Source organism: Salvelinus alpinus, chromosome 34 (genome assembly GCF_045679555.1).
Source record: "Salvelinus alpinus chromosome 34, SLU_Salpinus.1, whole genome shotgun sequence".
Lineage (NCBI taxonomy): Eukaryota > Metazoa > Chordata > Actinopteri > Salmoniformes > Salmonidae > Salvelinus > Salvelinus alpinus.
The window spans coordinates 1,361,010-1,378,217 of record NC_092119.1 but is presented as its reverse complement, the minus strand read 5'-3'; the positions used below and the strand labels follow the sequence as shown (position 1 = coordinate 1,378,217).

Below are 17,208 nucleotides of genomic sequence, written 5' to 3'. Positions count from 1 at the left end.
CAGACACATAGAGACAGACACACACAGACAGACACACACAGACAGACACACAGAGACAGACACATAGAGACAGACACACAGAGACAGACACACACAGACAGACACACAGAGACAGACACACAGAGACAGATACAGACAGACACACAGAGACAGATACAGACAGACACACAGAGACAGACACACACAGACAGACACACAGAGACAGACACACAGAGACAGACACACACAGACAGACACACACAGACAGACACACAGAGACAGACACACACAGACAGACACACACAGACAGACACACAGAGACAGATACAGACAGACACACAGAGACAGACACACACAGACAGACACATAGAGACAGACACACACAGACAGACACACACAGACAGACACACAGAGACAGACACACAGAGACAGACACACAGAGACAGACACACAGAGACAGACACACACAGACAGACACACAGAGACAGACACACAGAGACAGATACAGACAGACACACAGAGACAGATACAGACAGACACACAGAGACAGACACACAGAGACAGACACACAGAGACAGACACACAGAGACAGACACACAGAGACAGACACACACAGACAGACACACACAGACAGACACACACAGACAGACACACAGAGACAGACACATAGAGACAGACACATAGAGACAGACACAGAGACAGACACATAGAGACAGACACATAGAGACAGACACATAGAGACAGACACACAGAGACAGACACACAGAGACAGACACACAGAGACAGACACACAGAGACAGACACACACAGACAGACACACAGAGACAGACACATAGAGACAGACACATAGAGACAGACACAGAGACAGACACACACAGACAGACACACACAGACAGACACACAGAGACAGACACACAGAGACAGACACACAGAGACAGACACACAGAGACAGACACATAGAGACAGACACAGAGACAGACACAGAGACAGACACACACAAACAGACACACAGAGACAGCATGTTCTCACCCTGTGGGTGGTAGCAGGGCTGTGTGTTGCAGGTCTCCAATGTGAGGGGTTTGGGGACAGAGTTACAGTGTTCCACTGGGTACAGGTTCCTCTCTCTGTCAGAACACATCACCTGGCGCTCACGCAGACCTGACTCACAACTCTTAGAGCACTGGAGACGAGAGAGGAGATGGAGAGGAAGAGGAGATGGAGGAGGAGAGGAGGAGGGGAGGAGATGGAGGAGGAGGAGGAGAGGGAGGAGGAGAGGCAGGAAAGGAGAGGAGGAGGGGAGGAGGAGAGGAGGAGGGGAGGAGAGGGAGGAGGAGAGGAGGAGGGGAGGAGATGGAGGAGGAGAGGAGGAGGGGAGGAGGAGGAGAGGAGAGGAGAGGGAGGAGGAGAGGAGGAGGGGAGGAGATGGAGGAGGAGAGGAGGAGGGGAGGAGATGGAGGAGGAGAGGAGGAGGGGAGGAGATGGAGGAGGAGAGGAAGAGATGGAGAGGAGGAGGAGGAGGAGAGGGAGGAGGAGAGGCAGGAAAGGAGATGAGGAAAGGAGATGAGGAGGGGAGATGAGGAGGGGAGGAGATGGAGGAGGAGAGGAGAGGAAGAGGAGATGGAGGAGGAGAGGAGGAGGGGAGGAGATGGAGGAGGAGAGGAGGAGATGGAGAGGAGGAGGAGGAGAGGGAGGAGGAGAGGCAGGAAAGGAGATGAGGAAAGGAGATGAGGAGGGGAGAGAGGAGGGGAGGAGATGGAGGAGGAGAGGAGGAGGGGAGGAGATGGAGGAGGAGAGGAGGAGAGGGAGAGGAGGAGGGAGGAGGAGAGGAGGGAGGAGGAGAGGCAGGAAAGGAGATGAGGGAAGGAGAGGAGGAAAGGAGATGGAGAGGAGAAGAGGAGGAGAGGAATGACGTGAGTGGTTAAGCGTGCGTGTATGTGTGTGTGTGTGTGTGAGCTTGAGTGTGTGTTAACTGTGTGTGTATGGTACGTCTGTCTGTCAGTCTGTGCCACTCACCAGTCCCCAGTCTCCAACGTGCCAGCTGACAGGCAGTATGCACGCGGGCATGGAGCAGGGCTGGGCGGCTACAGGGCGGAGGGAGGCGGTGCAGGACGTGTCTGCTAACTGGACTGATGCTTCTCCGACACACATCACCTCTCTGGACTGGTCCCCTGTCCCACATGTTACTGAACACTGCAGAGTAACACACCACAGTTAGACTGAACACTGCAGAGTAACACACCACAGTCAGACTGAACACTGCAGAGTAACACACCACAGTTAGACTGGTCCCCTGTCCCACATGTTACTGAGCACTGCAGAGTAACACACCACAGTCAGACTGAACACTGCAGAGTAACACACCCCAGTCAGACTGAACACTGCAGAGTAACACACCACAGTTAGACTGATCCCCTGTTCCACATGTTACTGAGCACTGCAGAGTAACACACCCCAGTCAGACTGAACACTGCAGAGTAACACACCACAGTTAGACTGGTCCCCTGTTCCACATGTTACTGAACACTGCAGAGTAACACACCACAGTTAGACTGAACACTGCAGAGTAACACACCACAGTTAGACTGAACACTGCAGAGTAACACACCACAGTTAGACTGGTCCCCTGTTCCACATGTTACTGAACACTGCAGAGTAACACACCACAGTTAGACTGAACACTGCAGAGTAACACACCACAGTTAGACTGAACACTGCAGAGTAACACACCACAGTTAGACTGATCCCCTGTTCCACATGTTACTGAACACTGCAGAGTAACACACCACAGTTAGACTGAGCACTGCAGAGTAACACACCACAGTCAGACTGAACACTGCAGAGTAACACACCCCAGTCAGACTGAACACTGCAGAGTAACACACCCCAGTTAGACTGAACACTGCAGAGTAACACACCACCGTTAGACTGAACCCCTGTTCCACATGTTACTGAACACTGCAGAGTAACACACCACAGTTAGACTGATCCCCTGTTCCACATGTTACTGAACACTGCAGAGTAACACACCACAGTTAGACTGGTCCCCTGTTCCACATGTTACTGAACACTGCAGAGTAACACACCACAGTTAGACTGAACACTGCAGAGTAACACACCTCAGTCAGACTGAACACTCAGCTCAGCTTCTTTATCACTAAAAATGGGACTAGTAGGGTTGGGGTGAATTCCACTTCAATGCAGTCAATTCAAGTCAATTGACTGAATTAGATTAGATTAAATTGGATTAGATTAGATTGGATTAGATTGGATTAGATTGGATTAGATTGGATTAGATCAAATTGGATTAGATTAGAGTAAAATGGATTAGATTAAATTTGGATTAGATTAAATTGGATTAGATTGGATTCAATTTGATTAGAGTCATCAATTATTGTCTGTTCTTCAAATAAATGTGCTTTATGTACAGAAAATACAAAAGAGAGACATACAAACAATTGATGAATACGATAGTTTAAGGAATTCACTCCAACCATGGTGACAATCTACGTACGACTCTCTCATTGGTCAACCCCCGTCGCTCTGCTGCTCAGCTTCAGTACCTACCGTGCTCCAGGCAGAGGCTCTCCAGGAGGCACACGGCTGGATGTTACAGGTCTGCAGGGTGGGCGGGGCTAGAGTGTAGGCTGCACAGACGCCGTCCTCCACCACGCGGGACCCTGATGCATCATGGGAGACACACTGCACGCTGCGCACCTGGGAACCACTGCCGCACGACACCGAGCATGCGTTCCACTCACCTTTTGTCCAGCTAACAGGAAGTAAAGAGAGACAGGAGTTAACGTGTTGATGTTACTTAGCCCTGAGACATGTCTGTAAACTCCTCTGGCAGGGCGTCAAACTCAATTCATGGAGGGCCCAGTGTCACCTGGTTGTCTAGGTCTTCATTAATGAGTTAGGACCTCCCCTCACCTGGTTGTCTAGGTCTTCATTAATGAGTTAGGACCTCCTCTCACCTGGTTGTCTAGGTCTTCATTAATGAGTTAGGACCTCCTCTCACCTGGTTGTCTAGGTCTTCATTAATGAGTTAGGACCTCCTCTCACCTGGTTGTCTAGGTCTTCATTAATGAGTTAGGACCTCCCCTCACCTGGTTGTCTAGGTCTTCATTAATGAGTTAGGACCTCCCCTCACCTGGTTGTCTAGGACCTCCCCTCACCTGGTTGTCTAGGTCTTCATTGGACACAAATGGAAAGGATAAAACAACAACCAGCAGCCACTCTGCCGTCCAGGAAGTGAGTTTGACAGCCCTGTCCAATGGCGTGTCCCTGAATGTACAAACATGTCTGAGGGTTAGAAGCTATTCTATTCTTGGACCAACTCAGTACTGTAGCCACAGAGCCCTCCACCCGCAGCTACCCACACCACAGCCCCAGGCCGCTCCACCCGCAGCTACCCACACCACAACCCCAGGCCCCCCCATCAGCAGCTACCCACACCACAGCCCCAGGCCGCTCCACCCGCAGCTACCCACACCACAGCCCCAGGCCCCCTCCACCCACAGCAACCCACACCACAGCCCCAGGCCGCTCCACCTGCAGCTACCCACACCACAACCCCAGGCCCCCCCATCAGCAGCTACCCACACCACAGCCCCAGGCCGCTCCACCCGCAGCTACCCACACCACAACCCCAGGCCCCCCCATCAGCAGCTACCCACACCACAGCCCCAGGCCGCTCCACCCGCAGCTACCCACACCACAGCCCCAGGCCCCCTCCACCCACAGCAACCCACACCACAACCCCAGGCCCCCCCATCAGCAGCTACCCACACCACAGACCCAGCCCCCTCCACCCGCAGCTACCCAAACACACCACAGTCACAAGCTGATGCTACAAACCTCAAAGCAAGCAACTAACCAGGAGGGCTATTCCAGGTTATTTCCCCTCACTGGTTAGTCGAGACTTTAACACTAAAGTCCACAAGCAGTGTTGAGTACACATAAAACAGACATTTAGCTAACAGAGGTTCCCTGTGACTTATCATATACAGTGGGGAGAACAAGTATTTGATACACTGCCGATTTTGCAGGTTTTCCTACTTACAAAGCATGTAGAGGTCTGTAATTTTTATCATAGGTACACTTCAACTTTGAGAAACGGAATCTAAAACAAAAATCCAGAAAATCACATTGTATGATTTTTAAGTAATTAATTTGCATTTTATTGCATGACATAAGTATTTGATCACCTACCAACCAGTAAGAATTCCGGCTCTCACAGACCTGTTAGTTTTTCTTTAAGAAGCCCTCCTGTTCTCCACTCATTACCTGTATTAACTGCACCTGTTTGAACTCGTTACCTGTATAAAAGACACCTGTCCACACACTCAATCAAACAGACTCCAACCTCTCCACAATGGCCAAGACCAGAGAGCTGTGTAAGGACATCAAGGATAAAATTGTAGACCTGCACAAGGCTGGGATGGGCTACAGGACAATAGGCAAGCAGCTTGGTGAGAAGGCAACAACTGTTGGCGCAATTATTAGAAAATAGAAGAAAATAGAAGAAGTTCAAGATGATGGTCAATCACCCTCGGTCTGGGGCTCCATGCAAGATCTCACCTCGTGGGGCATCAATGATCATGAGGAAGGTGAGGGATCAGCCCAGAACTACACGGCAGGACCTGGTCAATGACTTGAAGAGAGCTGGGACCACAGTCTCAAAGAAAACCATTAGTAACACACTACGCCGTCATGGATTAAAATCCTGCAGCGCACACAAGGTCCCCCTGCTCAAGCAGGCGCATGTCCAGGCCCGTCTGAAGTTTGCCAATGACCATCTGGATGATCCAGAGGAGGAATGGGAGAAGGTCATGTGGTCTGATGATTCAAAAATAGAGCTTTTTGGTCTAAACTCCACTCGCCGTGTTTGGAGGAAGAAGAAGGATGAGTACAACCCCAAGAACACCATCCCAACCGTGAAGCATGGAGGTGGAAACATCATTCTTTGGGGATGCTTTTCTGCAAAGGGGACAGGACGACTGCACCGTATTGAGGGGAGGATGGATGGGGCCATGTATTGCGAGATCTTAGCCAACAACCTCCTTCCCTCAGTAAGAGCATTGATGATGGGTCGTGGCTGGGTCTTCCAGCATGACAACGACCCGAAACACACAGCCAGGGCAACTAAGGAGTGGCTCCGTAAGAAGTATCTCAAGGTCCTGGAGTGGCCTAGCCAGTCTCCAGACCTGAACCCAATAGAAAATCTTTGGAGGGAGCTGAAAGTCCGTATTGCCCAGCGACAGCCCCGAAACCTGAAGGATCTGGAGAAGGTCTGTATGGAGGAGTGGGCCAAAATCCCTGCTGCAGTGTGTGCAAACCTGGTCAAGAACTACAGGAAACGTATGATCTCTGTAATTGCAAACAAAGGATTCAGTACCAAATATTAAGTTCTGCTTTTCTGATGTATCAAATACTTATGTCATGCAATAAAATGCTAATTAATTACTTAAAAATCATACAATGTGATTTTCGGGATTTTTGTTTTAGATTCCGTCTCTCACAGTTGAAGTGTACCTATGATAAAAATTACAGACCTCTACATGCTTTGTAAGTAGGAAAACCTGCAAAATCGGCAGTGTATCAAATACTTGTTCTCCCCACTGTACATACACATAGCAACGTATTGCCCTTAGACACTGGTACTGTACTGGGGTTAATACTGATATACACCCACTGGTACTGTACTGGGGTTAATACTGATATATACACACTAGTACTCTACTGGGGTTAATACTGATATATACACACTAGTACTCTACTGGGGTTAATACTGATATATACCCACTGGTACTGTACTGGGGTTAATACTGATATATACACACTAGTACTGGGGTTAATACTGATATATACACACTAGTACTGTACTGGGGTTAATACTGATATATACACACTAGTACTGGGTTTAATACTGATATATACACACTAGTACTGTACTGGGGTTAATACTGATATATACACACTAGTACTGTACTTGGGTTTATACTGATATATACACACTAGTACTGGGGTTAATACTGATATATACACACTAGTACTGTACTGGGGTTAATACTGATATATACACACTAGTACTGGGTTTAATACTGATATATACACACTAGTACTCTACTGGGGGTCTATACTGATATATACACACTAGTACTCTACTGGGGTTAATACTGATATATACACACTAGTACTGTACTGGGGTCTATACTGATATATACACACTAGTACTGTACTGGGGTCTATACTGATATATACACACTAGTACTCTACTGGGGGTCTATACTGATATATACACACTAGTACTCTACTGGGGTTAATACTGATATATACACACTAGTACTGTACTGGGGTCTATACTGATATATACACACTAGTACTCTACTGGGGTTAATACTGATATATACACACTAGTACTGGGTTAATACTGATATGTACACACTAGTACTGTACTGGGGTTAATACTGATATATACCCACTAGTACTGTACTGGGGTCTATACTGATATATACACACTAGTACTGTACTGGGGTTAATACTGATATATACACACTAGTACTGTACTAGGGTCTATACTGATATATACCCACTAGTACTCTACTGGGGTTAATACTGATATATACACACTAGTACTCTACTGGGGTTAATACTGATATATACACACTAGTACTCTACTTGGGTTAATACTGATATATACACACTAGTACTGGGGTTAATACTGATATATACACACTGGTACTGGGGTTAATACTGATATATACACACTAGTACTGGGGTTAATATTGATATATACACACTAGTACTGTACTGGGGTTTATACTGATATATACACACTAGTACTGGGGTTAATATTGATATATACACACTGGTACTGTACTGGGGTTAATACTGATATATACACACTAGTACTGTACTGGGGTTAATACTGATATATACACACTAGTACTCTACTGGGGTCAATACTGATATATACACACTAGTACTGTACTGGGGTTAATACTGATATATACCCACTAGTACTCTACTGGGGTTAATACTGATATATACACACTAGTACTGGGGTTAATATTGATATATACACACTAGTACTGTACCGGGGTTTATACTGATATATACACACTAGTACCGGGGTTAATACTGATATATACACACTAGTACCGGGGTTAATACTGATATATACACACTAGTACTGGGGTTAATATTGAAATATACACACTGGTACTGTACTGGGGTTAATATTGAAATATACACACTAGTACTGGGGTTAATACTGATATATACACACTAGTACTGTACTGGGGTTAATACTGATATATACACACTAGTACTGGGGTTAATACTGATATATACACACTAGTACTGGGGTTAATACTGATATATACACACTAGTACTGTACTGGGGTTAATACTGATATATACACACTAGTACTGTACTGGGGTCTATACTGATATATACACACTAGTACTGTACTGGGGTCTATACTGATATATACACACTAGTACTGGGGTTAATACTGATATATACACACTAGTACTGGGGTTAATACTGATATATACACACTAGTACTGTACTGGGGTTAATACTGATATATACACACTAGTACTGGGTTTAATACTGATATATACACACTAGTACTCTACTGGGGGTCTATACTGATATATACACACTAGTACTCTACTGGGGTTAATACTGATATATACACACTAGTACTGTACTGGGGTCTATACTGATATATACACACTAGTACTGTACTGGGTTCTATACTGATATATACACACTAGTACTCTACTGGGGGTCTATACTGATATATACACACTAGTACTCTACTGGGGTTAATACTGATATATACACACTAGTACTCTACTGGGGTTAATACTGATATATACACACTAGTACTGTACTGGGGTTAATACTGATATATACACACTAGTACTGTACTGGGGTCTATACTGATATATACACAACTACAGTACCTTCAGAAAGTATTCATACCCCTTGACTTTTTGCAAATGTTCTTGTATTACAGCCTAAAATTAAAACCTGTCTATACACAATACCTCATAACAATTTACATAATTATTCACAGGCCTGAGTCAATACATGTTAGAAATCACCTGGCAGCGATTACAGCTGTGAGTCATTCTAGGTAATTCTCTAAGAGCGTTGGACACCTGGATTGTACAATATTTGCACATTATTATTTTGTAAAAGATCTGTGTAGTTGGTTGTTAATCCTTGCTACACAGCCATTTTCAAATCCAAACTGTAACTAGGCCACTCAGGAACATTCAATTCAGTATATATTTGACCTTGTGTTTTAGGTTATTATCCTCCTGAAAGGTGAATTTGTCTCCCAGTTTCTGTTGGAAAGCAGACTGAGCCATGTTTTCCTCTAGACCTTCACCTGTGCTTAGCTCTATTCCGTTTCTTTTTATCCTAAAAAAAACTCCCAAGTCCTTAACAATAACAAGCATACCCATAACATGATGCAGACACCACCATGCTTGAAAATATGAAAAGTGGTACTCAGTGATGTGTTGGATTCGCCCCAAACATAACACTTTGTATTCAGGACATAAAGTGAATTTCTTTGACACATTTTTTTTCAGTTTTACTTTAGTGCCTTGTTGCAAACAGGATGCATGTTTTGGAATATTTTGTATCTGTACAGGCTTCCTTTTTTTCCCTCTGTCATTTAGGTTCGTATTGTGGAGTAACTACAATGTTGTTGATCCATCCTCAGTTTTCTCCTATAACAGCCATTAAACTCTAACTGTTTTAAAGTCACCATTGGCATCATGATGAAATCCCTGAGCAGTTTCCTTCCTCTCCGGCAACTGAGTTTGGAAGGTCACTACTTTGTAGTGACTGGGTGTATTGTTACACCATTCAAAGTGTAATTAATAACTTCACCATGCTCAAAGAGATATTCAATGTCTACTTTTTTATTTTTACCCATCTACCAATAGGTGCCCTTCTTTGCGAGGCATTGAAAAACCTCCCTGGTCTTTGTGGTTGAAAGTCACTGCTGGACTGAGGGACCTTACAGATAATTGTATGTGTGGGGTACAGAGATGAGGTAGTCATTAATAAATCATGATAAACACTATTATTGGACACAGAGTGAGTCCATGCAACTTATTATATGACTTGTTAGGCAAATATTTTCTCCTGAACATATTTATTTAGCCATAACAAAGGGGTTGAATATTTATTGACTCAAGACATTTCAGCTTTTCATTTTGAATTATTTTGTAAACATTTCTAAAAACCTAATTCAACTTTGATATTATGGGTTTGTGTTTAGGCCAGTGACACAAACTCTCAATTTAACCCATTTGAATTCAATAACAACAAAATATGGAAAAGGTCTAGGGGTATGAACACTTTCTGAAAACCAAACACCCAGGCATACTGATAAACAGTTGAAGTAGGACATTTACATACACTTAGGTTGGAGTCATTAAAACTCGTTTTTCAACCACTCCACAAATGTCTTGTTAATAACAAACTACAGGTTTGGCGAGTCGGTTAGGACATCTACATCGTGCATGACACTTATAATTCACTGTATCACAATTCCAGTGGGTCAGAAGTTTACTTACACTAAGTTGACTGTGCCTTTAAACAGCTTGGAAAATTCCAGAAAATTATGTCATAGTTTTAGAAGCTTCTGATAGGCTAATTGACATCATTTGAGTCAATTGAAGGTGTACCTGTAGGTGTATTTCAAGGCCTACCTTCAAACTCAGTGCCTCTTTGCTTGACATCATGGGAAAATCTAAAGAAATCAGCCAAGACCTCAGAAAAAACATTGCAGACCTCCACAAGGTTCATCCTTGGGAGCAATTTCCAAATGCCTGAAGGTACCACGTTCATCTGTACAAACAATAGTACGCAAGTATAAACACCATGGGACCACGCAGCCACCATACCGCTCAGGAAGGAGAAGCGTTCTGTCTCCTAGAGATTAACTTGCTTTGGTGCAAAAAGTGCAAATCAATCCCAGAACAACCACAAAGGACCTTGTGAAGATGCTGGAGGAAACAGGTACAAAAGTATCAATATCCCCAGTAAAACGAGTCCTATATCAACATAACCTGAAAGGCCGCTCAGCAAGGAAAAAGCCACTGCTCCAAAACCGCTATAAAAAAGCCAGACTACAGTTTGCAACTGCACATGGGGACAAAGATCATACTTTTTGGAGAAATGTCCTCTGGTCTGATGAAACAAAAATAGAACTGTTTGGCCATAATGACCATCGTTATGTTTGGAGGAAAAAGAGGGAGACTTGCAAGCCGAAGAACACCATCACAACCGTGAAGCACGGGGGTGGCAGCATCATGTTGTGGGGGTGCTTTGCTGCAGGAGGGACTGGTTCACCTCACAAAATAGATGGCATCATGAGGAAGTAAAATTATGTGGATATATTGAAGCAACATCACAAGACATCAGTCAGGAAGTTAAAGCTTGGTCGCAAATGGGTCTTCCAAATGGACAATGACCCCAAGCATACTTCCAAAGTTCTTGCAAAATGGCTTAAGGATAACAAAGTCAACGTTTTGGAGTGGCCATCACAAAGCCCTGACCTCAATCCTATAGAAAATGTGTGGGCAGAACTGAAAAAGTATGTACGAGCAAGAAGGCCTACAAACCTGACTCAGTTACACCAGTTCTGTCAGGCGGAATGGAACAAAATTCACCCAACTTATTGTGGGAAGCTTGTGGAAGGCTACCCGAAATGTTTGACGCAAGTTAAACAATTTAAAGGCAATGCTACCAAATACTAATTGAGTGTATGTAAACTTCTGACCCACTGGGAATGTGATGAAAGAAATAAAAGCTGAAATAAATAATTTTCTCTACTATTATTCTGACATTTCACATTCTTAAAATAAAATAGTGATCCTAACTGACCTAAGACAGGGAATTTTTACTAGGATTAAATGTCAGGAATTGTGGAAAAACTGAGTTTAAATGTATTTGGCTAAGGCGTATGTAAACTTCCGACTTCAACTGTATATACCAGACCAGCATACTGATATATAGACCAGACCACCATGTGAAGGAGATGAGAGGAGGAGGAGAAAAAGATTGGATCTCTGAGCTGGCTGCAGAAGGAGGAGGAGGAGGAGAGGTGAACGAGGAGGGAGGAGAGGTGAACGAGGACGGAGGAGGAGGAGAGAGATTGGATCTCTGAGCTGGCTGCAGGAGGAGGAGGAGGTGAACGAGGAGGGAGGATGAGGGAGGAGAGGTGAACGAGGAGGGAGGAGGAGGAGGAGGAGAGAGTTTGGATCTCTGAGCTGGCTGCAGGAGGAGGAGGAGGTGGTGAACGAGGAGGGAGGATGAGGGAGGAGAGGTGAACGAGGAGGGAGGAGGAGGAGAGAGAGGTGAACGAGGAGGGAGGAGGAGGAGGAGAGAGGTGAACGAGGAGGGAGGAGGAGGAGAGAGAGTTTGGATCTCTGAGCTGGATAGTTGCCCCTCACCCAACATGAAGAACAGGCTTCAACACTGAACACAGACTGAGACAGACACTCATACTGAACTCAAACACATACCAGGGAGAAGTGCTGTGCTGTAGCTGTGTTAGATGTGTACAGGCTTTCTTTGACCTTTTAACAGCAGGTGTCTATAATGTCCAGGTTAGCATTACATGCCTGTAGCAGATGATGTAAATGACATATATTCAATGTTTGGCCTAGTGTATATGAAGACGTGATCTCATATACGCACTAACTGTAAATCACTCTGGATAAGAGTGTCCTCTAAATGACTAACTGTATAAATGTATATCCCCTGTGTTTGAGCTCCGGGGATCAGCGGGGCTCCGTAGGCCCTGTGTTACCTGTACACATATGTTCTGGGGCTTTCAGGAGGCGTCCACGCATTTGGCCGATACAGGTACGCCATCCTTTATGAACAGGGACAACAACAACATCACCCACAACAGTGAGACCTGGGGTGTATTCATTAGTGCACATCGTAGCATACAGCAGAAATACGTTTCGTAACGGAAGAGTTTCTTTTGGACAAATTCAGGTAGGTACCGCCCCGTTTCGTTACGTTTGATTCTGTTTGCTTCTGAGCTCAGCCAGACAGCTAGGAGCCCAGCCAGACAGCTAGGAGCCCAGCCAGACAGCTAGGAGCCCAGCCAGCTAGGAGCCCAGCCAGACAGCTAGGAGCCCAGCCAGACAACTAGGAGCCCAGACAGACAGCTAGGAGCCCAGCCAGACAGCTAGGAGCCCAGACAGACAGCTGGGAGCCCAGCCAGACAGCTGGGAGCCCAGTCAGACAGCTGGGAGCCCAGCCAGACAGCTAGGAGCCCAGCCAGACAGCTAGGAGCCCAGTCAGACAACTAGGAGCCCAGCTGGGAGCCCAGCCAGACAGCTAGGAGCCCAGACAGACAGCTAGGAGCCCAGCCAGACAGCTAGGAGCCCAGTCAGACAGCTAGGAGCCCAGCCAGACAACTCCCGCATCGACTGACACACTACTGAACCCAGATCAGTAATAACAAGGTATCATTGTACTCCTCCAAAAGCCTTTTCACACCGCATTGTCCTTAGCCCCAGGCTAAGACTGGCTCTGGACTAGCTTATCCCGTAATCACCCACACATTTGTTAACTCTGGACTAAGTTTTACAGCTTTTGAGGCACTGACTGTAAATAACTAACACCATTTACTTGAAAAAGTCTCTTGTTGATTTCCCAAAAGGAGTTATTGTGATACGTAGCCCCATACTAGCGCCCGGCTGACTCACCGACGGGTCTGAGGGCACGTCTGAGGGTTGCAGGTGCGGTTGGTGAGGGGGCGTGGCAGGGCGGTGCACAGGTAGTCTGGGTAGGCCTCGTTATCGATGGCACAGAACACCAGACGGGACTGGTAGCCTGGTGGAGGAAGGGAGAGGGAACAGATGGAGGAATCAGTCAATGAGGAAGTAGAAGTGTAGGGACCAAGTCAAGATAGGTCAGATACATCATGTGACCAAAAAGACTCCACTGACATTAGATTAAAGTAAGGTATTAGATTAAAGTAAGGTATTAGATTAAAGTAAGGTATTAGATTAAAGTAAAGTGACATTAGATGAAAGTAAAGTGACATTAGATGAAAGTAAAGTGACATTAGATGAAAGTAAAGTGACATTAGATTAAAGTAAAGGGACATTAGATTAAAGTAAAGTGACATTAGATTAAAGTAAAGTGACATTAGGTGACATTAGATTAAAGTAAGGTGACATTAAGTAAAGTGACATTAGGTGGCATTGGAGGTGACATTAGATTAAAGTAAAGTGACATTAGATTAAATAAGGTTAGATTAAAGTAAAGTGACATTAGATTAAATAAAGTGACATTATATTAAATAAGGTGACATTAGATTAAATAAAGTGACATTAGATTAAATAAAGTGACATTAGATTAAATAAGGTTACATTAAATTAAATAAAGTGACATTAGATTAAATAAGGTTACATTAAATTAAATAAGGTGACATTAGATTAAAGTAAGGTTATATTAAATTAAATAAGGTGACATTATATTAAAGTAAAGAGGGACTAGGGTTGCAAAACTACAGTAAATTTCCCCAAAATCCTGCTTTGGAAGATTCCGGATTTCCTGCTTATTCCCTCCTGATTCCGGGATTCTTCCAAATGTAATTTCTGAAAACCCTGGGAATTTGTGGAAAGTAACCAAAGTATTGCCCAACCCCAGAAGGACACGTACCTGAGCCACACTCTCTGCTGCAGGCAGACCAGGAGCCGAAGCTCCAGTAGTATCCCTCTCTGGAGCGACCGTTAGGGAGGTAGTACTCGTACTCTACTCCCTGGTTGTGCTCCTGGATGATCAACTATATATATATATATATATATATATATATATAGATATATATATATAGATATAGAGAGAGAGAGAGAGAGAGAGAGAGAGAGAGAGAGAGAGAGAGAGAGAGAGAGAGAGAGAGAGAGAGAGAGAGAGAGAGAGAGAGAGAGAGAGAGAGAGAGAGAGAGAGAGAGATAGAGATCAAAACCTTTGCCTTAATTTCATTTTACTGAGAACAGAGACAGACAGACAGCAAGGTCATCATCAGAGGATATCTGGGGTCTTTATCAACACTGGTATGTTTGATGAAAGATTACAGTTACTATCAGAAGGCCATCATCTGGACATATTTGATGACCGTAGTAGTTGGCAAGACGGTACAACAGACCTGGGATCAGACTACAACAGATCTGGGATCAGACTACAACAGACCTGGGACCAGACTACAACAGACCTGGGATCAGACTACAACAGACCTGGGATCAGACTACAACAGATCTGGGATCAGACTACAACAGACCTGGGACCAGACTACAACAGACCTGGGATCAGACTACAACAGATCTGGGATCAGACTACAACAGACCTGGGATCAGACTACAACAGATCTGGGATCAGACTACAACAGACCTGGGATCAGACTACAACAGATCTGGGACCAGACTACAACAGACCTGGGACCAGACTACAACAGACCTGGGATCAGACTACAACAGATCTGGGATCAGACTACAACAGACCTGGGACCAGACTACAACAGACCTGGGATCAGACTACAACAGACCTGGGATCAGACTACAACAGATCTGGGATCAGACTACAACAGACCTGGGACCAGACTACAACAGACCTGGGATCAGACTACAACAGATCTGGGATCAGACTACAACAGACCTGGGACCAGACTACAACAGACCTGGGATCAGACTACAACAGATCTGGGATCAGACTACAACAGACCTGGGATCAGACTACAACAGACCTGAGACCAGACTACAACAGACCTGGGATCAGACTACAACAGACCTGGGACCAGACTACAACAGACCTGAGATCAGACTACAACAGACCTGGGATCAGACTACAACAGACCTGAGATCAGACTACAACAGACCTGGGATCAGACTACAACAGACCTGAGACCAGACTACAACAGACCTGGGACCAGACCTGAGACCAGACTACAACAGACCTGGGATCAGACTACAACAGACCTGGGACCAGACTACAACAGACCTGGGATCAGACTACAACAGACCTGGGATCAGACTACAACAGACCTGGGACCAGACTACAACAGACCTGGGACCAGACTACAACAGACCTGGGACCAGACTACAACAGATCTGGGATCAGACTACAACAGATCTGGGATCAGACTACAACAGACCTGGGATCAGACTACAACAGACCTGGGATCAGACTACAACAGACCTGGGATCAGACTACAACAGACCTGGGATCAGACTACAACAGACCTGGGACCAGACTACAACAGACCTGGGACCAGACTACAACAGATCTGGGATCAGACTACAACAGACCTGGGATCAGACTACAACAGACCTGGGATCAGACTACAACAGACCTGGGATCAGACTACAACAGACCTGGGATCAGACTACAACAGACCTGAGATCAGACTACAACAGACCTGGGATCAGACTACAACAGATCTGGGATCAGACTACAACAGACCTGAGACCAGACTACAACAGACCTGAGACCAGACTACAACAGACCTGAGATCAGACTACAACAGACCTGAGATCAGACTACAACAGACCTGAGATCAGACTACAACAGACCTGGGATCAGACTACAACAGACCTGGGATCAGACTACAACAGACCTGGGACCAGACTACAACAGACCTGGGACCAGACTACAACAGATCTGGGATCAGACTACAACAGACCTGGGATCAGACTACAACAGACCTGGGATCAGACTACAACAGACCTGGGATCAGACTACAACAGACCTGGGATCAGACTACAACAGACCTGGGATCAGACTACAACAGACCTGGGATCAGACTACAACAGACCTGGGATCAGACTACAACAGACCTGAGATCAGACTACAACAGGCCTGGGATCAGACTACAACAGACCTGGGATCAGACTACAACAGACCTGGGACCAGACTACAACAGACCTGAGATCAGACTACAACAGACCTGAGACCAGACTACAACAGACCTGAGACCAGACTACAACAGACCTGGGACCAGACTACAACAGACCTGGGACCAGACTACAACAGTGCTGAGACCAGACTACAACAGACCTGGGATCAGACTACAACAGACCTGAGATCAGACTACAACAGACCTGGGATCAGACTACAACAGACCTGGGACCAGACTACAACAGACCTGGGACCAGACTACAACAGACCTGGGA

General features: G+C 45.4%; 1 protein-coding gene across 2 annotated transcripts in view; it reads right to left on the bottom strand.

Annotated features, from left to right (window-relative positions):
• Window positions 1-17,208, bottom strand: part of LOC139563637 (papilin-like) — a 76,444-nt gene that overhangs the window by 14,960 nt on the left and 44,276 nt on the right. The window contains exons 10-15 of one of the 2 annotated variants that reach the window (XM_071382476.1): window positions 14,705-14,828; window positions 13,744-13,870; window positions 12,831-12,896; window positions 3,544-3,748; window positions 1,993-2,169; window positions 1,009-1,159 (exon numbers count right to left, since the gene is read on the bottom strand). In XM_071382476.1, the coding sequence (XP_071238577.1) occupies window positions 1,009-1,159; window positions 1,993-2,169; window positions 3,544-3,748; window positions 12,831-12,896; window positions 13,744-13,870; window positions 14,705-14,828 (850 nt within the window). The remainder of the gene's footprint in view (window positions 1-1,008; window positions 1,160-1,992; window positions 2,170-3,543; window positions 3,749-12,830; window positions 12,897-13,743; window positions 13,871-14,704; window positions 14,829-17,208) is intronic. The other variant, XM_071382477.1, reaches the window with a different exon arrangement.